At 39.8% G+C, this 23695-nt stretch overlaps 1 protein-coding gene across 1 annotated transcript in view; it reads left to right on the forward strand.

Annotated features, from left to right (window-relative positions):
• The first annotated feature begins 558 nt into the window (after positions 1-558).
• LOC127580812 (semaphorin-3D-like) overlaps positions 559-23695 on the forward strand; it is a 77262-nt gene continuing 54125 nt past the window's right edge. The window contains exon 1 of the mRNA XM_052034722.1: positions 559-759. Within this exon, the coding sequence (XP_051890682.1) occupies positions 603-759 (157 nt within the window). The 5' untranslated portion in view covers positions 559-602. The remainder of the gene's footprint in view (positions 760-23695) is intronic.

Genomic DNA, 23695 nt, shown 5'->3' on the forward strand with positions numbered 1-23695 from the left:
TCCAGTGAACCTGGAGAGTTTTAAGGAATCAGGGCACCAGTGAGCTTTATGTGAGCAATGGGAATGGGACCCCAGTGAGTTTGTGTGGAGCATAGGAAAAATCATTTGGTGAGCCAGTTGCCATACCACTGGGATTTCCAAATAATAGGACAGCAGTTATAGATTTTTCCAGCGAAATAGAGTTTTTTCCAGAATATACTTTATTCATAAAAGTTACAATTTATCTACACAATACATTACTGATCAAATCTGATTGTCTTAATTGAAAATTAAGTCTGTCCTAAAAGATGTAAAATAACTGGTGTTTATCATCCAATCTTTATTAATTATGTACATCTTAAAAGCTTTCTTGAATTAATACAAACCGTTGTTCTGCAGATGTCAACACTGCTGGCTATAATTTTACAGTGCTTGCCTCTGCCAAAACCACTCCTTTCTTGTCTGTTCCTTTTGGAACTTATGCAAATTGATGGAGACTGATTGGCAGCAGCATCACCACTCCCACTATTGGTTTCAGAACTATTTCAGCAGTGAACTGTAATGAATTGAATTGGTATACAGAGGGACTGGCGTGCACTGGAGTAATGCTGTAGACTTGTAACATGGAGTGTACAATTTTAATTGGAGAAAAAGATTGCAGAAGCATGTTTCCTCCTGCAAGGGTTACTGCTGTGTGCTGCTGTGTTGTTTTCTTCTGTCTTTTACCGGTGAATGAAGCCTGGAAGCAAAGTAAACCTCGCCTGAAGTTCTCATACAAAGGTAAATGTTTTATGTGTGTCAGATATTTCAGGATGTTTTTTTACATCTCATGTAATTACTTCAAGAGTAGTGTCAACCCTATAATTCTTACAGTTAAAAAAACTTGGTCAAACCAGCAAGACACTGTGTTTCTGAGATGTAACATGAGAAAGTAATTTTGACACAATACAAGATGCAGATGGTTATAATTTCAGCTAAAATTTTTCTGAATTGGTATTCAAGCTTTGATTAAACTCTATAAAGCTGAAAGGTTCACTAAGATTTTGTGTAAATTGTCCTCAGGGATATCAAATAATGATTTAGTGATGCTATTGTTTCCAGTCTAGAATAATCCAATAAATTCACTTAAAGCAAAAATGTCAGTGCAATTGTATATACATTTGGGCAAGTGACTTAACAAAATCTGACTTCCTGGATAGAGGATTGCAAGTTTTATGTTTACCTTTTGCAGCTTGAGATATCAATTCTGCATTAAGAATTCCTGAAACATTGGAAATAATAGTTTTCTGGTCAATGTTTCCACATCAGAGCATTGCAGAATTAGAGATCAGGCAGATGCTTTGTGAAGAGCACAAGCAGTAAGCGACTGAGATCTATTTCAGCAGTGAACTGTAATGAATTTGATGAAGGTGATGAAGTCAAACTGCCTGAAGGTAACTGTAAGAAAGGCAATGGCTTGTCTTAGATATGCAAAAAGCCTGGCATCTTCACTTGGAACATTCATGGTTAATTTCAACTGTTCTTTTCTCACCTTGTCTTCAGCTGCTGCTGAATGTGATTAGTTTAAATCATATTTATTACTTTTATTTTTAAAATGGCTAAAATAAATTCAGAAACAGCCTAATGATCTGCTGACAGCAATAGGTCATAAGGTGTGAATGCATTGTTTTTTTTAAACCATGGAAGCAATGTTTCAGTTCTGCACTGCATACCAGAATAAAAGCCCTACTTATACACGTCTTGACATGTGTTACCTCATTATCTGAACTACACCTCAAATGTTTAACCTTCATTTTTTTTATTGGGAAAAAAAACAAATTATAACATTATCCAACATACAATCTAGGAGCATAGAATAAAAATCACCTTAACTTTGAATCAGAATTTTTGTTTGCATGGTGACCATTAATTTATGAAATACTTAGTGTAACCTGACAAGCTAATTTCTATAACTTGTCCTTAAGCAAAAGTGTAATGCAAGCTGTTCTCAATCTTAAATGTGAAAGCCACTTTTATGAGGCTTATGGGGCTAAGGATCAGCAATGAACAATGACAGAAATTGACTTGTATTGTAAATGCCTGCGCCCCTTTTAAACAGAAGGAAAAAGAATGGGCCTGTCACAATCCTGTCAGGATTAGGATAGGATAAACTTTTCCCTTTCTCCTTTTATAATTAACTGTGAGCTTTCTTTCTCTTTTTCACACACAGACACAGATCCCACTAGCATTCTCTTTGCTCTTTAATCCACAAATCATGATCAGAAAATAGAATTATTGGATATTCTCAGTATTGAGTTTGCTGCAGTGACCTTCACCTCAACAACAGATGTCATGGCAATAATTACGCAGAGGAAACATTTGCTGTAGTTATTACTGTCACAACTCTCTCTCTTTCTGACTTCACCTGAGTGTGGCACAAGAGGGCTTTAGTTTCTCACAAATACCAGATACATTTGCATGTGATGTTATATTTCCAATTCCTCACTGAAGGAGATCATCTTTAAAACTCAATAGCTTTTGTGTAGCTTTGCACACAGACTGGAGTTACTGCAATAAATCATAGTTATGCAGAATTTTCTCCACCTACTTGCTCTCCAGAGCTATGCAATCTACGTATCTGGCAGATACTAGACATTTGGCATCTGGTATTGGTCTGGAGAAAGGAGGTATGTGTGCGAATTTTAAATGTAAGGTTGTTACTGACAGAACGGGGGTACTGTGACCTTTCAGGCACAAAGAAAGCCAAATTATTCAGAGTTTATGCCATTAACAGATATATACATCATAAATATATACAATAAAAAGAAACCTGGAGATGTCAATAATATTATGCATTAAGTTTAAGAATGCAGTAATTCTGCTTTGCATGTTTAAATGATCTGTTCATAAAGAATGAGTTGAACTTTCAAAATAAAGACAATTCTATCAAATACACACATCTGTAACACAGAGCTCTATACCATTGCTGAAAGAACTTAGAATGAAGTCAATTCACAGAACCACAAAATATTTTCCCATTCACAATGTTCCTAAAATAAGTTGGATGTAAAACCCTGGTTGGTCTTGTGATTTTTTATTTACAAACACAATGAGTACAATGTTGTTGAAGGAGCTGCCAATCACTCATTCATTTATCTTCTGTGGCATATGGAATTTCTTTAGCTGAAAGGATTATGTTAATTGAAGGAAAGCAGTTAGTGATCTTCTCATGACAGGACTGCCTAGTGTTCGCAGCTGGTCATAATTTGCCTTTGTCTTTCTCTCATCAAACATTACCGCTACTTTTAATGATTATCCAGGAAATAACTAATTACCATATGAATCTTCCATGAACATCTAGTCTGCATTGTTTAATTAATTAGTGATTCATTGCAAGGAGCAGCCATACATAGCAGTTTGTTATGCAATTGTCAGGGAAAGAAAATTCAGTCTTATTCTTGTTCCAATGATTAGTTTTATACAGAGTTTGCTTGCAAAAAAATGTGGAAGCTGTGAGCAACAAGTGATGGAGAATGGTAGTATTTTCCAAATACACCAATTGTTATATATCTCTTGTCACTTGTATAATGGCTCTGGAAATCGTACTATATTGCGCATGAGATTAACTGAAGATTTTACAGCTGTTCTAAACTGTCACGAAAAGTAGTCTTCGGGGACACGCACATCTGCTCCTCGTGAACTCTCTTGGCGTATTCTCTGAACAGATACATGTAAGAGAGGGAAAATAAAATTCCGTAGCTTGATTTATCATAAGGGAATCTTTATCTGATATTTTGTACAGTCAAGAAAATATGTATATTAAGAAAATCTAAACTCTCAGCAGGTCAAGGGAGTTAATGTCTCAGATTGACTACCATTCAGCAGAACAGGAAAATACTTGAGATAAACAGTTTTTAGTTGAGAACGAAGCCATGGAAATCATTCTTGGGGTGGGAGTGGCATTGAAGAAATAGAAAATAGGATGTCCTGTGTGTGAACAGAGTAGAAGGATTAATCACTGGTCCTAGCCAAAAAGGTAATGGTTTAGAGAAGGTATAAATGGTTGGAGTGGAATAAAATTAGTGGATGAAGAGACAGAGGGGAAATGGAAAATCTTGTAAAGACTACTGTGGCTCAGCTATGTGTTAGAGAAAGGAAGGTAAACCCTAAGGGAGTGGACTACCTGTCCCCACTATACTCACTACACACTACCACATCTCCTTCACTTCCATGGCTGTGGTGTTACCACTGCACCCACTTTCTCAAGTAAGGGTATTGGATGATTAGGGAGCAACTGGTAGTGCGGGAGGTATGCCTGATAAGGTTGTCTGCACACAGGTGGCCCAGGACAAAGCAGCTCACGTGATGGACGCTCCATCAATGACCACAAATATTCCTTCCCTCCACCGCCAGCAGACAGTGTGTACCATCTATGAAATTCACTGCAGTTAATAACCAAGGCTACTTTGATAGCCCATTCCAAACCCAGCATCTCTTCTACAAGAAGGAGAAGGGTAGTAGGCACATAGGAATACCACCATTTGCAGATTCTTCTTCAAGTCACCCGGTGTATAGACTTGTAATTGTGTTGTTGCACCCTGGACATTACTGAGTCTAAATCCTGGAATGACCTTCCTAAAAGGATTGTAGGCACATCTTTATCAAAAGGACCACAGCGAATCAAAATCTGAGTGCACCACCAACTTCTCAAGGACAATTAGAGATGGACTTTGCCAGCAATGCCTACAAACCAGTCCTACAAGAATAATATGGAGGATACTGGGTACACACAGTTACATCAATCCCCATACAAAATACGAAAACAAAATTCCATTGTACTTACATACGGTAAATGATTTTTATCATTCTCAACCTTACTGCTCAGTCAACTCCCACCACCTCCCACCCCCAAACTGGCACCCATTTAATCAGGAACTCTCCCTGAATATATGAGCCAATCTCCACCCAAACTACCAACCTCACCGCCCCCCCATCCTAGAAATGTATCTAACCTCAGCATAGATTGGTTTTTGAGTTTAAAATTGTACTTGTACCAAGATGAGATGGCTAAATGAAATATAGTTGGACTCAACTCTTGCACGGTAGGGAAAAGAAAATTGCTTTGGAGCCTTTCTCCTCGTTCGTGCCATTTCTGAAGAGTGTCCATGTTTATGAATACTCATGTAACATTGAGAGGCAAGCATCAGAGAGCAGCTGGCATCCTTGGAAGCAAAGCTCAGCAAGAAGTCAGCCTCTTCAGCAGTGCTGAATGGAAGCAGTGTAATAGCTATAAGAGCACAAAAAGGAACAGAGTTGGAGTTGGTGAAAGTAAGGTAAGTATTCTTGGAAAGACAGTCAATCGATTGTTGACACTGAGGGGATACAGTGAGAGAGTGAGGATTAACGTACATGATGTATCAGACACAGCTTCTACTCATCAAAAAAGGAGAAATAATTTAAATAATTTTTAAACACTGAATAAACTTAACAAGTGATTTGTTCATGATGTCCATAAGGGTCATTTAAAAATCAAATGCTGAGAAATTCATGACAGTGGTCTAAAGTGCCTTGATTTTTTTTTCCCTTTTCCCTTGAAGAATCATCAAACTGCCTACTTCAATCCAAATCAAAATCAGGAATTCGTTTTTTGGGGAATTATGAACACAAGCTTCTACCTTGACACTCTTGGAATATCAAAATGCTGCTGACCACAACAGCATCTTTAACGAGCAGATCTATAGAAAAATGCTACTTCAGCTATAATCCCATGATAGCTGGACATCTGAATGACTAATGTGTCATTCATTACACGCTAGGTTCAGAATAACATTCTAATAGCTATAACGTTGAATACTTCAAAGCTTAACAAGAACAAATTGCCTATATGTGAGCTTCACATATGATATGGTGGAAAAACTTGATAGTCTTTGAATTGATTATTTTTGGACCTGGAACAAGAATGTTAATGCATGTCCATTTACTTTGGCTAATGGCCTGTGGGACATTCAACTCCTTTTGAGATTCACTTTGTGTGATCCAAGGCAAACATCAGGAACACAAATTGATTAAAAAGAAAATAGTTTGGGTCATGGATTTAATGAGTCTTGGCTGAACGTGGGACTTTCACAGTTCTCAACCAAGGCAGTTGACTTGGTTATTTTTCCTCAAGTATATTGATTTAGGATGTTCCAGCTGATGACTATCTCACACCATAGCAGCTCCTGATTTTGGCCAGACTAAAGTCAAAAAAGATGTTTCTTCTGGGAAGAAAGGAGATGAGTCACCTACAGTACTTCAGCTGAGGATAAAGCATGATGTTTCTTCAGAGAGTGGCACAAGAGAGATTTCTGCACTTACATGTGAAACAAATTACTACACAACATAGGACTGGAAAAGACAGTTGCAAAATCAGCTTTGTTGCTCTGATATATTCATTCAATCTCAGATGCTAAGGTATGCTTAATGCCTTGCAGAATTGGTGTGTACTGCAAGATTAGGAATGTTTCATGAACATGGATAATAAAATATAATAATTTAGTCTCTCAAACTTCTTTTGTTTTTCAAAGTTATTAGCGGTATAACAAGCACTGAATTATAACTAAATTATAAAAACTGTCTTAGTGAATTTTCACCACTCAGCTAACATCAACAACACACATTACCTGATCCATACTACCTAGTTCTATGTGGGAACTTGCTATGTGTAAATTGTCCACATTTCAACAATGTCTACATTGCAGAAGTACCTTCACTGACTGCAGAGTGATTTGGGATGCATTGGTGTGAAAACAATTTTCTCTCTTTTAAAATTAGTAAGATAATTTGAGAATTGTGGTTGGACAGCCCATTACTATCACTGCATATCAAGTAGATGATTGGCTGATTATACTTCTGCCATGTGGCTTCGTTTGTTGATGTTAATCACTCTAGAAGGTAGGAGCCAAGTCCATAAAATACTACTGTTTGGCATCAGTAGAGCAGGGAAAGAACACAGAGCATTGATCATCTATTTAAGAGGACAGAAAATAGTGGAGCATGTTATTATGTGAACTGATCACATGAGACTATGCAGTGGAGGGGTTTGTTTCAATTGGTTGTCAAAGCTCATCTGGTTCACAAATGCCCTTCAGGGAAGGAACCTTGTCACACTTAACCATAACTGGCTCACAGTTCTGAGGTAACTATCCTCTGAACGGCCAAGTGAGCCAGTCAGTTGTAGCGAACTTTGCCAAACAGGAAATCCAGTGGTTCCTGAAAAAGTCCTACCACCATAAGCAGCAAAGCATTGTATTTGCCAGTGATGCTCACGTCCTAAGAATAAATTAAAAGAAATCTGCACTGGCCCAAAGGGAAATGTAAAGTATTTTCATTTCATAACAATATTTAGTAAGAATATATTACCCTGTGAAGTGAATGTATTTTTAAAAAGAAAAAAAAACAAACATTAGTATTTTGCCTGAACATAAACAGCTGCAGATGGCACAGTTGTAAAATATTTCACACAAGTTTCGACAAGAGACTTGGCTTTTATATTAAAATGTTCAGCAGTTGCAGACAATTGCATTGAAAATCTTTGTCACTACTTATTCAGTGATTTATTTAATAAAACATTTTTTAATCAAAACATGCATTTGACATGTATGTTCCTGTCTGAAGATTCAACTTAATTGCTCAAAGCAAAGTTAGTTATATCCTGGACTTGTAAAATGATTTTGTTACAAATGTAGAATTCAAATGTGAAGTCATTTGGAATGGGGCTTGGGTAAACAAGCAAGGCCAGTGTCAGGAAGCAGTCTGATTACAATCCAGTTTAATGGTAAGTTTATTTCAGTAAACCAAGAATTTTACTTCTAATCTTTTAAAATGTTACAGTGTTGATAATTCCAGCAACTCCCTGCTAATTAAAATGAAATGCCATCGGGATGGTGGAAAGTGAAGCTTTGCATATCCATGTTTGGAACTATGCTCAAACCTCCCTGCTTTCTGTGGCCCGAAACCAAAAGAGCTAACAGCAGTATATCTTGAGTTTGCCTGTCCTGTGCTGGCCATGGAGATTCTATTTCCTGGAACATAATGACAATTTACATAAAATTCATTACCGAGTTAACTAATTAACTAACTTAACTAATTACTTAATGGCAAATTGAGTTTAGTTAGAATGGATTGATTATTACTTTGGTCACTACTTTGGTCAGCACTTTCTGTCACTCCTGATTCAATGGTAGCACTTTCTCTTCTGTTCAGCCATTCATGCTGTGTTTGCTGACAGACATTGGGACCTGACAGAGCAAAGCCTTCATTTTAATATTTCCATCGCCATTTCAAACTCCCTCCAAGGCATCACCACTTCCCTATCTCTGTAACTTCTGAAAGGTTTCTGTGGCCCCAATTCTGTTATCTTAATGTTCCACACACTCATTCGCTCTACCATTGGCAGCCATGCCTTCAGTAACCCTAAACCTTTCCCTCCTTCTCCTCTATTTCTTTCGTCAAGTTACTCTATAAAACCTACCTCCATTACCAAGCTTTTGGCTATCTGCGCTACAGTCTCTTTTTATGATTTGGCGTCAAATGTTGATCAATAATGTCCCTATAAAGTGCCTTATCATACTTAGCCACATTGTTGTGGTTGCATTCACAGGTGAACTCTTTGGATGACCTTTTAAACAAGGGTATCTAAACTATCTCATGCACAAAAAAAGAACAGATTTGGAGGGAAATTCCCTCAAATTCTCCTAACTAATGCCATCAATGACAAGTTACCTGGCCTCTTGTTTCCTTGTTTTTTGGAGGTTTGCAGTGCTTGAACTGGCTGCTATGTTTACTACTGTGATTCAATTTGAAACATCAGATTTAATTGGATGTAAAATACATAGGAACATATCAAGGTCTTGAAATGCACTGGTCTGGACATTCATTGACATAAGGATAGGTAGATGAAGGACTCATTGTCCCATTAAGGGCATGGACCTGCTTTAACAAAATTGGGCAGCTTCGGAGCCCAGGGTATCATGTGCAACTGAATGGCTCTAATACACTTTACTTCATGTGCTGGGCCATTGTGGATTGTTCTGGGGGAAGTCTTGGGTGAGACTGGGACTAGTTTAAGGATTAAGACCTCAGTCAGGGTGGAAGCCGAAGTCCTTTAATCAGGGAATGGGAGTAGGTTGGGGGGAGTGGTGCAGTGACACGCCAGGGCACATAGGAGATGAGTGAGGCAAGGGTGGTCTTGAAAAGTGATTGCTTAAAGGCAGGTACAATTCAGAATATTGTGATCTAAATTTTGAGGCAATTGGTATGGGAAGTGATGTCATTTCAATTTCATCCATTGCAGAAATTGCATCATCAGCGCAAGAGTGATTCATGATTGAAAGTGCCTTGTGCGATTTCTGCAATGATGCGATTTGACCCAAAAACCACCATAATCACTCTCCTCTCCAGAAATAGCCAGCCACATGGGAAAACAGTGCTCTGATTGTGGATTTATGGACTACTATTCTTTGCCTTTGAGTATACGTTCTTATTAAGAAAGTTTACGCAAGTGGAATAAACAGGAAGTGGCTTGTATATTTGGGAATTCTTCTTAAATGGCCTAAGGTAGGACTTATGGTTGTCTCACACATACATATAAGTAGCTGGAAGCAATATGTGAACTTGATTCTTCGTCCTAACCTGTGACACAAGAACTGTTAGAGTTAAATCTGTAGAAATTCAAAGGGTGAGATATCTTTACTGCAAATCTCTGAAGCTACACAGCAAGAAGAGTTTTTAATGTTGTAGAAAGTTAGACTACAGTCCCAGCAGGGGCATATCTAAGAATTTGACCAAATTCCCTGTAGGTTCCACACACTGCTGTAGGAAATTACTTCCCCACCACATGAAGGACACGATTTTTTATTCTTCCCCATTGGAGAATTCTTAGCAAAGAGTACTTTGTGGAACAGGTCTACATCTTTATTATTTTAGCTCTGTCTGAATTGGACCATATGGCAAAATAATCCTTTGACTTCCATGGAGAGCTCCTCTCATCAATTTTAGTCAGAGATGTGGTACATCATAGGCTGCAAAGATAAAGTGAGTTGCACCAGTTAATTGAAAGTCTAGACACCTCTAAATTTTGGGAGATTAGTGATGTACGTGAAAACTTAACTGTTGAATTCATGCAACTTCAACCCTGACTGATTTCTTCAATGCTTATCTTAATGTCAATCTCATTAAATTTATTTCCTGAAAGCTGTTTTTGTTTCTACCCAGGTGTGGGCTTCTAAAATCAATCTGGCACCACTGCCTGTGAAAAGCAGGAGATTGCTTTACGGTTGGGACAAGTCTGTGTCAACCAACAGTTCCTTGGGCCAGTAAACCTCTGGAGCATCTGTGCACAATTTATTAATCCATTTTGCAATTTGGAACAGAATTGGCTGCAAATGGATTAGAAGTGATAACACTCTGCATATTGGGTCATAAGTCTGGGGGCCTTAAACATACACTCAATTTATGGATCAGATTACAAATTTCTATTATTGATGTTACAACATCTTCTTACATTGATGTGAAGCTTTGCATTAAAAAATACATGTAACTTTGAAGTCTGTGGTTCTTTCAGATTTATAATTCAGTGATTTATTTTTGAGAACTACACACTGACATCCATTTAAGTACTAAACTGTTGCATTTCTCCTTCCATCTTCAACACCATTCCAACACCCAACCCTCCACCTACCCTTCTCCCCACCTACTGCACTGCTTAATTTTGTATCCATGAAAACAGTCCCAACATACTCATGCACATAGAATTGAGCAATGATACCGTCGCACTATGAGGACACCTCTCATGTCATCCTCTAAAATTTCAGGAAGCATCTGGCCCTATACTCTGGAGCATCTGGAGAGTAAAGACACCTATGTTAGACTACTGTTTATTAACTACAGCTCTGCCTTCAATAACCTGTATTTCCAAGCAAACTCATCACCAAACTCTGAGACCTGGGACTCAACATCTCTCTTGGCAACTGGATCCTTGACTTCCTGACCAACAGACCGCAATCAGTGAGGATAGGCAGCAATACCTCCGGCATGATTATTCTCAACATTGGTGCCCCACAAGGCTGCGTCATCAGCCCTCTACTCTACTCCCTATATGCTCATGACTGCATGGCCAGATTCTGCTCTAACTCCATCTACAAGTTTGCAGATGATACCACCGTAGTAGGCCTATCTCAAATAACGATGAGTCGGAGTACAGGAAGGAGATAGGGAGCTTAGTGACATGGTGTCATGACAACAACCTTTCCCTCAATGTCAGCAAAACAAAAGAGCTTGTCATTGACTTCAGGAAAGGGGGCGGTGTACATGCACCTGTCTACATCAATGGTGCTGAGATCGAGAGGGTTGAGAGCTTCAAGTTCCTCGGAGTGAACATCACCAATGGCCTGTCCTGGTCCAACCACAAGATGCCACAGCCAAGAAAGCTCACCAGTGCTTCCACTTCCTCAGGAGGCTAAAGAAATTTGACATGTGCCCTTTGACATTCACCAACTCTTATTGATGCATCATAGAAAGCATCCTATCTGGATGCATCATGGCTTGGTATGGCAACTGCTCAGTCCAGGACCGCGAGAAACTGCAGAGAGTTGTGGACACAGCCCAGCACATCACGGAAACCAGCCTCCCCTCCATGGAGTCTGTCTATACCTCTCGCTGCCTTGGTGAAGCAGCCAGCATAATCAAAGACCCCACCCACCTGGGTCATTCTCTCTTCTCCCCTCTCCCATTAAGCAGAAGATACAGGAGCCTGAGGGCACCTACCACCAGTCTCAAGGACAGCTTCTATCCCACTGTGATAAGACTATTGAACGGTTCCCTTATACGTTGAGATGGACTCTTGGCCTCACAATCTAACTTGTTATGACCTTGCACCCTATTGTCTACCTGCAATGCATTTCCCTGTAGCTGTGACATTTTACTCTGTATTCTGTTATTGTCTTTACCTTGTACTACCTCAATGCACTGTGTAATGAATTGATTTGTACGATCGGTATGCAAGACAAGTTTTTCACTGTACCTTGGGTACAAGTGACAATAATAAACCAATACCAATAAATCAAAGTAAAAATGAGCACTTCCAGAGTACAAGGGGAAGTCTTCATTTTTATCCTATATATCTGAAGCCTGATGGTTTCAAACACTAGATATAGCTAGTTACTCTGAGCTGCTACTTTAGATGTATTCATAAACCATTGACAGTAAATAGGTAATTGGGAATATTGCAATAAATTTCAACAGTGTATGTATTTAAATGGAGAGTTATACAAGGGTTCCTCACTTGCTGCATGTTTAAATACCTTTTCCAACATATAATTACCAAGCCTATGTTTCCTGGGAAATTTGATGAACAGTTCAGGCCAAGTGTTTATTGAAAGTTGAAAAAATTATAACCAGCATAAGCTTGAGTCAGGGATTAGTTATTGCTTCTGGTGTGAAATCGTTTTTTAATTTCAACTATAGATATTTAACGTGGTTATGAAAATATTTCTTTCATCTGCATACTTCCTAAAGCAATACTTGACTCCCACTCTTTTTTTCTCTCTGATAAAGAATCATCCTGAGGTTACATGAGCTCTGGCACTCCTCAGATTCATCATGAAAATGAATGCCTGTGAAATTCTAAACTGTTCAATATGATGAGGATGTTACAACCAGGCTTAATCATAGTTTTGACTGGTCAAAGGACAGCGACAGAAACCTGAACCATATCTTGTTTCCCAATTGAAGCCCTCACAACTCCACCCATTCCCCTTAGGGCCACGTCCCCACCCCCTCTCCAAAAGTCTTGGGACCTCCATTTGTCACACAGGCTGCAATAGCATAAATCACCACAAACCTTGGATTTGTGTGAGTCAATTTCACATCGCATTTTTGTAATTAAATTGGGAAGAAAACCCTGAAATATTTGCTTTATGAAAGCATATAATGTAAAATCTCATTGCTGTGATATAGTTATCCTCCCAGTTTCCAAGATGTTTTAAAATCAGTTTTGTTTTGTGCATGGTTTCAATGTTTTCTACCCTTCATGCCCTTGCATTTATCACTTAACTTTCCCAGCCAGGTCGAGCCAATGGGTTTTTCAAGGGCTCCAGAACAATGCTGCTTTCTAACCAGATGAAGACATTGCCAGACAATGCTCCAACTAGTGACTGATCTACATATGGGGAAATGCAGCTTAATTCCTTTGAATTAGCCATTATTTAATTGATACGATCTTTATCAGTTATATTAAGTGAAAATAAAAGGCGGAATGGGATAGGGCCTCTGAAGAAAGGTAATTAATATCACCTGGGCCACAAAAGTGCTTGCTCTGTTTTTTTACCTTAGTTCTTAACAAGGAGGTGACTAGTAACCTACTTGATCTGGAAAGGGAACCAGAGATAAGCAGTGGTGCTTTTTGGTGTTACTGCTAGCACAGTGTCAGAACATCTGCATACACTTTAGAGGTGAATAAATCTCAAGGGATGCACAAAATGCATCCAAGGATTCTTCAGGAAATAAGGAAGGAAACTGAATAAATTAGCAATGACCTTTCTTCTTCCTATCTGGCAGAACATAATCTCTTATCAAAATTTATAGCTGGATGAAGAACAACGTGACATGAGTAATTGAACACATTGACCTAAGCCATGATTGCACTTTTGCATCTTTCATTTTTTACTCTAGATTTTCTTTTATTGCCACATACCTGTCATATTTACTTGTTGGAAGAGATCAAGGTTACCATTGTATTACCTTGTCCACACTGTTGAGTTAAGTGATCATCTCTTGAGAGTACATGGCAACATGACATTTGTTGTTGACCCAAGTTTACACATCCCAGAAGTTTACAGCAGGAATTAATCCATTCCCAGAGAAATGTTGACCCTTGGAACAAACCGTCAGTTCATGACATTGACTGCGATCCATTGAATTCCTTCAAGTGGGACCTGGAGCTGTTTCTTGCAGTGCAGAGAAGACCCCCTATAAATGTAGGAGCTGCTTAGAATTCTCAGAGCAGATTGAGTCTGTTTTCAGAAAACAGGGTTTCCCCTCCACTGCTATCAATGCAGCCCTCATCCGCATCTCCTCCATTTCCCGAATGTTTGCCCTCACCCCATCCCCCCACCCCGACATAACAGGGATAGGGTTCCCCTTATCCTCACCTACCACCCCATGAGCCTCTGCATCCAACATATCATTCTCCACAACTTCCGTCATCTCCAACAGGATCCCAACACCAGGCATGTTTTCCCCTCTCCTCTCCTTCCCTCTCCGCTTTCCGCAGCAATCGCTCTCTCCACAACTCCCTTGTGCCCTCGTCCCTCCCCATTGATTCCCCCTCCAAGCACTTAATCCTGCAACCTTGCTAAGTGCTACACCTGTCCCTACACTTCCTCCCTCACCACCATTCAGGGCCCTAAACAGTCTTTCCAGCTGAGGCAGTCCTTTACATGTGTATCCACTGGTGTCAGTTACTGCAACCAGTGCTCCCGGTGCAGCCTCCTCTACATCGATGAGACCCGACACAGATTGGGGGATCGCTTCGTCGAGCACCTTCGCTACGTCCACCATAACAGCGGGATCTCCCGGTGGCCTGCCATTTTAATTCCACTTCCCATTCCCACACTGACATGTCTGTCCACGGCCTCCTCTACTGCTAAGTTGAGGCTAGATGCAGATTAGAGGAACAGTATCTCATATTCTGACTTGTTAGTGTCCAAACTGACGGCATTAACATTGATTTCTCTAACTTCTAGTAACCACTCCCCTCTGACACCCCCACCCCACTTTGTTTTCCCTTATCCCTCTGGCCTCTTTACCCTTTCCCTTTCCCCTGCCCGGCCACCACAAACAGCCCATTAACCACACCTTTCTCCCTCTTGTTCCCCACCTCCTTCCCTTTATTCCATGGTCCACTGTCCTCTGCTATCAGATTACATCTTCTTCAGCCCTTTGCCTCTTCCACCTAACACCTCCCAGCTTCTCACATCATTCCCAATCCCTCCCTCCCCCACGTACCTACCTTCCCCTTTCACCTGGGTTCACCTATCACCTGCCAGCTCGTGCTCCTCCCTATTCCCCCACCCCTTTATTCTGGCTACTACCCTCTTTCTTTCCAGTCCTGATGTAGGGTCTCAGCCTGAAACATCGACTGTCCATTTCCCTCCATAGATGCTGCCTGACTTACTGAGTTCCTCCAGCACTTTTTGTGTGTTGCTCCAGATTTCCAGCATCTGCAGTCTCTCGTGTCCCTGGAGTGATTCTCTCAACTAGTTTGATTGTTTGAATGTGGGGTGGTGGAGGAAAGTCAGAGTTTTTCAGATTTTTATCCTTGAAAATTAGCGTAGGAGTTTATTTTTTCATCTGCCCCTCCCATGAGTCACAAAGTCATAGAGTAATACAGTAGTGAAACAGGCCCTTTGGCCCAACTTGCCCATGCCAACCAAAATGCCTATCTACACTAATCTTATTTTCCTGCATTTGGCCCATATCCCACTGTTCCTTTCCTTTCCATGTACCTGCCTAAATGCTTCTTAAGTGCTGTGATTGTACCTGCCTCTACCACCTCCTCTGGTAGCTTATTGCATATATCTACCACCCTCTCTGTGAAAAACCTGCCCTCAAACTTCCTTAAACTTCACCACTCACCTTAAACCTATGTCCCCTAGTTGTAGACTACTCTACCCTTGGAAAAAGACTGTGGCTATCTACTCTACCTATGCCCCTCATAACTGTATAGACCTCTATAAGGTCACCTCCTCAGCCTCCTGTGCTCCAGTGAAAACAATCCCAGCCTATCCAAACTCTCCTTGTAACTGAAGCCCTCCATTCTAGGCAACGTGCTTGTGAATCTCTTCTGCACTCTTTCTAGTGCTACCACAGCTTCTGTATAGTGTGGTGACCAGAAATGCACACAATATTGCATCTGTAGCCTAACCAATATCTTGCACAGTTGCAACATGATGTCCCATCTCTTATACTCAATACCTCTTCCTATAAAGGCAAGCAAGCTAAACACCTTCTTCATTACCCTATCCACCTGTTGCCATTTTCAGGGCGCTATAAACTTGACCCCAAGGTCTCTCTATGCATTATGCTTCTAAGCTCCCTACTATTTATTGTATATGTCCGGCCAGTATCAGACAACACAAAATGCATTGCACAATTGGATTAAATTTCTTCTTCAACTGCTCCACTCAACGTTCCAGTTGATCTATGTTTCTCAGTATCCCTAGGCAACCATCCTTGCAAACTTATTTGTCAGACCACAAATGTTCTCATCCAAGTCATTATATATGTATATATACAATAAAGATCCCAGCGCCTATTCCTGTGGTATACCACTGTTTACAGATTTCCAGTCAGAAAATAAAGCCTCTATCTGCTTCCTATTACCAAACCAATTATGGATTCAGTTTGCCAAAACACCTTGGACTCCATGTGCCCTAACTTTCTGGACCAGTCTACCAGAATCTTGTCAAAAGCCTTGCCAAAGTCCATACATACCACATCAAATGCTTTGCCTTCATCAAAATATTCATCAAAATAACCTCCACAAAATATTCAATTGGGTTTGTGAGACAAGATTTCCCATGGGCAAAACCATGCTGATTCCCCTAATTAGTCCCTGCCTTTCCAAGAGATTATAAACCCTATGGCTAAGAATTTTTTCCAACAATTTCCCTACTACTGACATAAGGCTCGTTGCCATGTAGTTTCCTGACTTATTCTTGCCTCCTTTCTTGAACAAGTGAACAACATTAGCTACCCTCCAGTCTTCAGGTACCTAACCCATAGTTAAAGATGGTGCAAAAATTTCCTTCAGAGCCCCAGCATTTTCCTCCGTTTTCCCATAACGCCCTGGGACAGATTTCAAGCCCTGGGAGATGTCCAACTTTGTGCGCATCAATATCTCTAATATTTCCTCTTTCCTGATATGTACATGTTCCAGACTATCAGTGCACACTTCCCCTAACTCTCCATCATCCCCATTCTCCTCCCTGGTGAGTATTGACACAAAATATACATTGAGGACACCACATCTATCCCCTGGCTCCATACAAAGACTTCCCTTTTAGTCCCTGAGGGGACCAATTCTTCCCTACCTACCCTCTTGTTTCTAATGTATTTATGAAAGGTTTTGGAATTCTCTTTAATTCTGTTGGCAGGGCCCATTTCATGTCCCCTTTTTTCCTTCCTAACTGCTTTCCTAAGATCTGTCCTATATCTTCTATAAGCCAGTGACTAGTGATCAGTGTTGGACCCACTGTTGTTCGTCTTTTATGTAAATGACTTGGATGAAAATGTACAAGGCATGGTTAGTAAGTTTGCAGGTAATGCTAATATACTGTAGGTGGTATCATGGACCATGAAGAAGATTATCAAAAATTACAGGGTGATCTTGATCAGCTTGGCAAGTGGGCCAAGGAATGATAGATGGTGTTCAATTCAGATAAGTACGAGGTGTTGTTTGCTGGGAAGTCAAACCAGGGTAGGAATTTCACAGTGGGTAGAAGGGCTCTGAGCAGTACTGTGCAATAGGAGTACAAGGACCTATTTCCCTGAAAGAAGCATCACAGGTAGACAGGTTAGTGAAGAAGGCGTTTGGCACACTAGCCTTCATCAGCCAGGGCATTGAGTATAAGAGTTGAGACATCGTGTTGCAATTGGACAAGATGTTGGTGAAGCCACACCTAGAGTATTGTGTACAGTTTTGTTTACCCTGTTATAGGAAAAGTGCCTTTAAGCTAGAAAAAGTGCAAAGAAGATTTATGAGAATGCTGCCAAGACTCAAGGGCCTGAGTTATAAGGAGAGTTTGGGTAGGCTAGGACTTTATTCCTTGGACTGTAGGAGACTGAGGGATGACCCTATAGAGGTGTATAACATCATGAGGGGCATAGCTGGGGTGAATGCACACAGTCTACTTTCCAGGGAAAGGGAATCAAAAGTTAGATGGCATAGGTTTAAAGTGAGAGGGGAAAGATTTAAGAGGGAACTTCTTCACGCAAAATGTGGTGTGTATATGAAAAGAGCTGCCAGAGAAAGTGGTTGAGGCAGGTACATTAAGAACACTTAAAAGACATTTTAAGTATTTAAAGTCACGAACCAGCAACAAAAGAAACACACTGAGCATGATTTAGTGTTAAAAACTATTTTATTAATCACTACTTATGATAATACGTAAAATAAAAGTAAAAATGTTAGTATGTTAGAATTCAAAAATGTTAAACTTTGAACGTTAACCCCAAAAACTAAACTCTTTTTGTGTGTGTGTGTGGCAAAGTCCCAAACTCCAAGTTCAGGAATGGTTCTTAAAGTTCAGTTCCACAAGCCATAAGGTGAAACATGAGTAAGGGCTTCTTCAACAACCACCGTTGTCTGAAGATAAGACGTAGATGTAGAGAAACATAGAGAGAGTAAATACGAAATCCAAATGTTCCACGGTGGAACCCAAGCGACACTTCAGTGTTTACTCGGTAGTGACTTCCTCACCCCGAAAAGCATCCAAATCGTGGTCGTCCACACACAAATACCTGTTTCCTTCTACAGGTCAGCAACAAAGTGAACTCCACCGGATTACTTCCAACTTCCATACATGGATTTCAGTGGCAGACACAGTTATAGTTTCTCATCCATCGATAGAGAAAACTAGCAGGCTGGTGTCTCTCTCCCTTCTCTCTCTCCTTCTTCTTCTGACTTCTTCAACAACGTCATTACGTCCTTTATCTTCTATTGACGTAAGCACGCCCCACACACACATACACACACACTCTCTATCTTAAAGGGACTTTCACTGAGTCCGTAACAATAGGTACACAGATAGGAAAGGTTTAGAGTGATATGAGCCAAACTTGGGCAAATGGGACTAGCTTAAGTGAGCACCTTGGTCGGCATGGACAAGTTGGGCCGAAGGGCCTATTTCTGTGCTGGATTACTCAATATCTCTTTGACTCAAAGGATTCATTTGATAACAATATTCTGTATCTGATGCACTCTTCCTTCATTTTCCTGATCAACCCCTCAATTTGTTAATCAAGGTTCCCTAACCTTAGCATTCTTTTTCACCCTTACAGGCTTTGCTTCTTACCTTTACAGATTACATGTTTTTTGAGTGAGTTGGAGAGTATTTATATTATGATAGAGTATGTACTGCAATATGGTGTCATATCTAGTATTATATTGTTGTGAGAGTTAAACTACATAAACCAGTGGGCATTTTTCTTTCTGTTATTGTTTGCATTTTTGTAAGTTATGATCGCAAGAGTGTTGCAAACTAAACCAACCTGAAATTTTGGAAGAATGGTAATTTTGCAGTCTCCTCCGTCAGCTCTTTTGATAACCATCACAGTGCACCATCACAGTTATAGGTTCCAGAACTAGGGCTATCTTTCTTTGAATCATTTCCACATGATGGAAGTTTGATCTGGAAAGCTTAACAGATTTCTATTGATTAAACAACTGAAATTCTTGTCAATAGTATTCAGTAACTCGCCTGCTCTTGAGGCTAAACCCTGCAAAATAACATATTTACTGATTCATACAACTGAGTTTTATTATATAAGTATGTTTTTGACATGTCATTAATCACTTATGCCTGCTCTCACTTTGGAATGTTATAAATTTTCTGGTGATACCAGAACTAGGCACAAGTTGGATGAAATAGAGCAAAGCATTTTGAGCTCTTTATCTGAATACTTGAGAAGCAACAGAGTATAATTACCTATTGGCAAAAAGTTTGGTTTATGTAATCAGTGGTTGGTTGGAGTGATAATGTCTCTTAGAATTATTTTATTATTCTGACTTGAAATTACTGAAACAAAGTGGTTTGTTAATTAACAGAGTCATTCAGTCAGTATAACCATTGATGTGGAATCATTCAAAACTGCTTTCAGAGAACAAATTCATTTTTATATTAAGCATAAGAACATAAGAACATAAGAAGTAGGAGCAGTAGGCCCATCGAGCCTGCTTTGCCATTCAATAAGATCATGGCTGATCTGGCCGTGGACTCAGATCCACCAACCTGCCTTTTCCCCATAATTCTTAATTCCCCTACTATGCAAAAATCTATCCAACTGTGTCTTAAATGTATTTAATGAGGAGCCTCTACTGATTCCCTGGGCGGAGAATTCCACAGATTCACTACTCTCTGGGAAAAACAGTTTCTCCTCATCTCTGTCCTAAATCCATTCCCCCGAATCTTGAGGCGATGTCCCCTAGTTCTAGTCTCACCTACCAGTGGAAACAACTTTCCTGCCTCTATCTTATCTATCCCTTTCATAATTTTATATGTTTCTATTAGATCCCCTCTCATTCTCCTGAATTCCAGCGAGTATATTTCCAGGTGACTCAATCTCACCTCAAAGGCTAACCCCTTCATCTCCAGAATCAACTTGGTGAACATCCTCTGCACCGCCTCCAAAGCCAGTATATCTTTCCTCAAGTAAAGAAAACAGAACTGCACACAGTACTCCAGGTGCGGCCTCACCAGTACCCTGTACAGTCGCAGCATAACCTCCCTGCTCTTAAATTCAATCCCTCTAGCAATGAAGGCCAACATTCCATTTGCCTTCTTGATAACCTGTTGCACCTGCAAACCAACCTTTTGCGATTCATACACAAGCACTCCCAAGTCCCTCTGCACAACAGCATGCTGCAATCTTTCACCATTTAAATAATAATCTGGTCTTCTATTTTTCCTTCTAAAGTGGATGATCTTGTATTTACCAGCATTGTACTCCATCTGCCAGACACTTGCCCACTCACTTAACCCATCCATATCTCTCTGCAGACTCTCCACATCCTCTGCAAAATTTGCTTTTCCACTCAATTTAGTGTCATCAACAAACTTAGATATGCTAAACTTGCTCCCCTCTTCCAAATCGTTAATGTATATTGTGAACAGTTGTGGGCCCAGCACCAACCCCTGTGGACCCCTGCTCACCACTAATTGCCAACCAGAGAAACACTCATTTATCCCAACTCTGCCTTCTATTGGTTAACCAATCCTCTATCTATGCTAAGACGTCATCCCCAACTCCATGCATTCTTATCTTATGGATAAATCTTTTATGTGGCACCTGAAGAAACGCCTTCTGGAAATCCATGTATACAACATCCACCTGTTCCCCTCTATCCACTGTGCTCATTATATCCTCAAAGAAATCCAGTAACTTTGTCAAACAAGACCTGCCCTTCCTAAATCCATGCTGTGTCTGCCTGATGGAGCCACTTCTATCCAGATGTCTCACTATTTCTTCCTTAATGATAGCTTCAAGCATGTTCCCGACTACAGACATTAAGCTAACTGGCCTATAGTTACCTGCCTTTTGCCTACATCCTTTTTTAAACAGCGGCATGACATTTGCTGTCCTCCAATCTGCCGGGAGTTGCCCAGAGTCCAGAGAATTTTGGTAAATTATCACAAACGCCTCCACTATAACTTCCACCATTTCTTTCAGTACCCTGGGATGCATCCCATCAGGACAAGGCAACTTGTCTACCTTTAGGCCCACTGGTTTGCTCATCACTACCTCTTAAGTGACAGTGATTGTATCAAAGTCCTCACCTCCCATCACATCCATAAACATCTCTCTTTGTCATGTTAGACGTGTCCTCCACTGTGAAGACTGACACAAAATAGTTGTTCAAGGCCTCGGCCCTTTCCACATTACTCAATATTAATTCCTCTTTATCATCTTCCAAGGGGCCTACGTTCACTTTAGCCACCCTTTTCCACTTTTTATAATCGTAAAAATTTTTACTATCTGTTTTTATATTTTGTGCCAGTTTACTTTCATAATCTATCTTCCTTTTCCTTATTGCTTTCTTAGTGGTTCTTTGTTGCTTTTTAAATTTTTTCTCATCTTCCAGTTTCCCACTATTTTGGTGACTTTGTATGCATGAGCTTTTAGCTTGATGCCTTCTTTTATTTCCTTATTTATCCAAGGCTGGCTCTCCCCACCCTTACTGTCCTTGCTTTTAACTGGAATATACTTTTGTTGAGCACTATGAAAAATCTTTTTGAAAGTCTTCCACTGTTCCTCAACTGTCCCACCATCTAGCCTGTGTTTCCAATCTACACTAGCCAACTCCTCCCTCATCCCATTTTAGTCTCCCTTGTTTAGGCATAGTACACTTGTTTTAGATTGAACTATTGCACTATCCATGTTTAACATAAGCATTTTCTCTTATGTTATGGATTTGTTTGATAAGCCGTAGAAAAACACACAAAGCAAAAATTTCAATTTGATCAAAGGCATTAAACAAGTGCTGTATTATTGGACTCCTTTTGAGCCCACCTCCTGGTACTTGGTTTCCTTTCATTAACATATTCAGATAGTTGTTAGAGATAAGGATGCTATGGAAGGATTTGAAAACAAAGATAAGAAAACTCCCAGATCCCTATGCTCCTCCAATTACTGCTCTTTGCTCTTACTCAGATTTATTCTTTTAGTTATCCAAAATTGAGAACAAGGGCTTTCACTCCCATGTAGTACTCTTAATACATGGCACCATACATCAAGGTGCTGTATAGTGAAAGTTCAGAATTTTCCATGGACAATCCAAAGTAGAGCACAGTTTATTTGGGTGTTATTCTTGGAATTAACACTATGTTAGGTAGTGTTTCATTAAAGCAGCTCCTTTGGGTCTAGTAACATTTGGGGTGAAGTACCCAGAGATTTCCACTAACATTACATTTCAGACATGGTATTCATTCAAACATCAGAAACAATAGCATTTGAAAGTCAAACCAAAGAGAATTTTACATCCAAGTAAACTGAGGTGTTTGTGAAATCAAAATAGAAGCATGCCTAGTCCAGAAACTTGAAATCTATGGTATTTTTACAAATAACAACTTCAGCTCTACAGCTGCTGCTTGTGTTGTATTTTCAGTTATTTGTTTATTTGCAAGTGTTTAAAAAGAGGATGAGTAAAACTGAGGGACAATCACAAGCATTTTCAAAGATATTTTAAGTAATGGGGAAGTTGACATATTTATTTTTTACAGAAGATCAAACAATGTTTCATACAAGGTCCAACAAAAATCTTACTCATTCTCTTATGTGGATTTACTAAGGCTATAACTTATATTACTCCTGGTGCTTTTCAAAGTTACTGTGACTTTCTTCCTTTACTGTAAAAGTCATTATAAATGCATCTATATAAAATATGTGGAGCAATATGTGCCCTGAGAGTGTTTTTGACATTACTATTGTGACCGTTAAGAGGATAAAGTTTAAATTGCAGTTATTTTTGCCATGAAGTTGTATACCAATTCCTGCATGACTTCTTGGCTTAATTTTTTTGACTGGTGTATAATATCTATCATGTTAACTTTGTTCCATTCCCATAAATAAATTTAAAAATCTCCCTTGATAACTTTGTGGCATACTGTTTAGGAAGTCATTGTTGGTAAGACAGGTAGAGCAGTGGCAGATGGAATTCCATCCTGATAAGTGTGAGGTGCTGCATTTTGGGAGGACTAATCAGGCTAGGATATGTACAGTGAATGGTGGTGCCCTCTGAAGTTTTGAGGAACAGAGGGACCTAGGTGTACAAGTCCAAAGATTCCTGAAGTTGGCATAGATAGATAGGGTGGTGAGGAAAGCATGTGGGAATACTTGCCTTCATTAACTGCAGCACAGAGTACAAGAATAGGGAGTTTATGGTGCAACTTTATAAAACTGATTGAGCCAGTTAAAGTAC

This window comes from Pristis pectinata, chromosome 20 (genome assembly GCF_009764475.1).
Source record: "Pristis pectinata isolate sPriPec2 chromosome 20, sPriPec2.1.pri, whole genome shotgun sequence".
NCBI lineage: Eukaryota > Metazoa > Chordata > Chondrichthyes > Rhinopristiformes > Pristidae > Pristis > Pristis pectinata.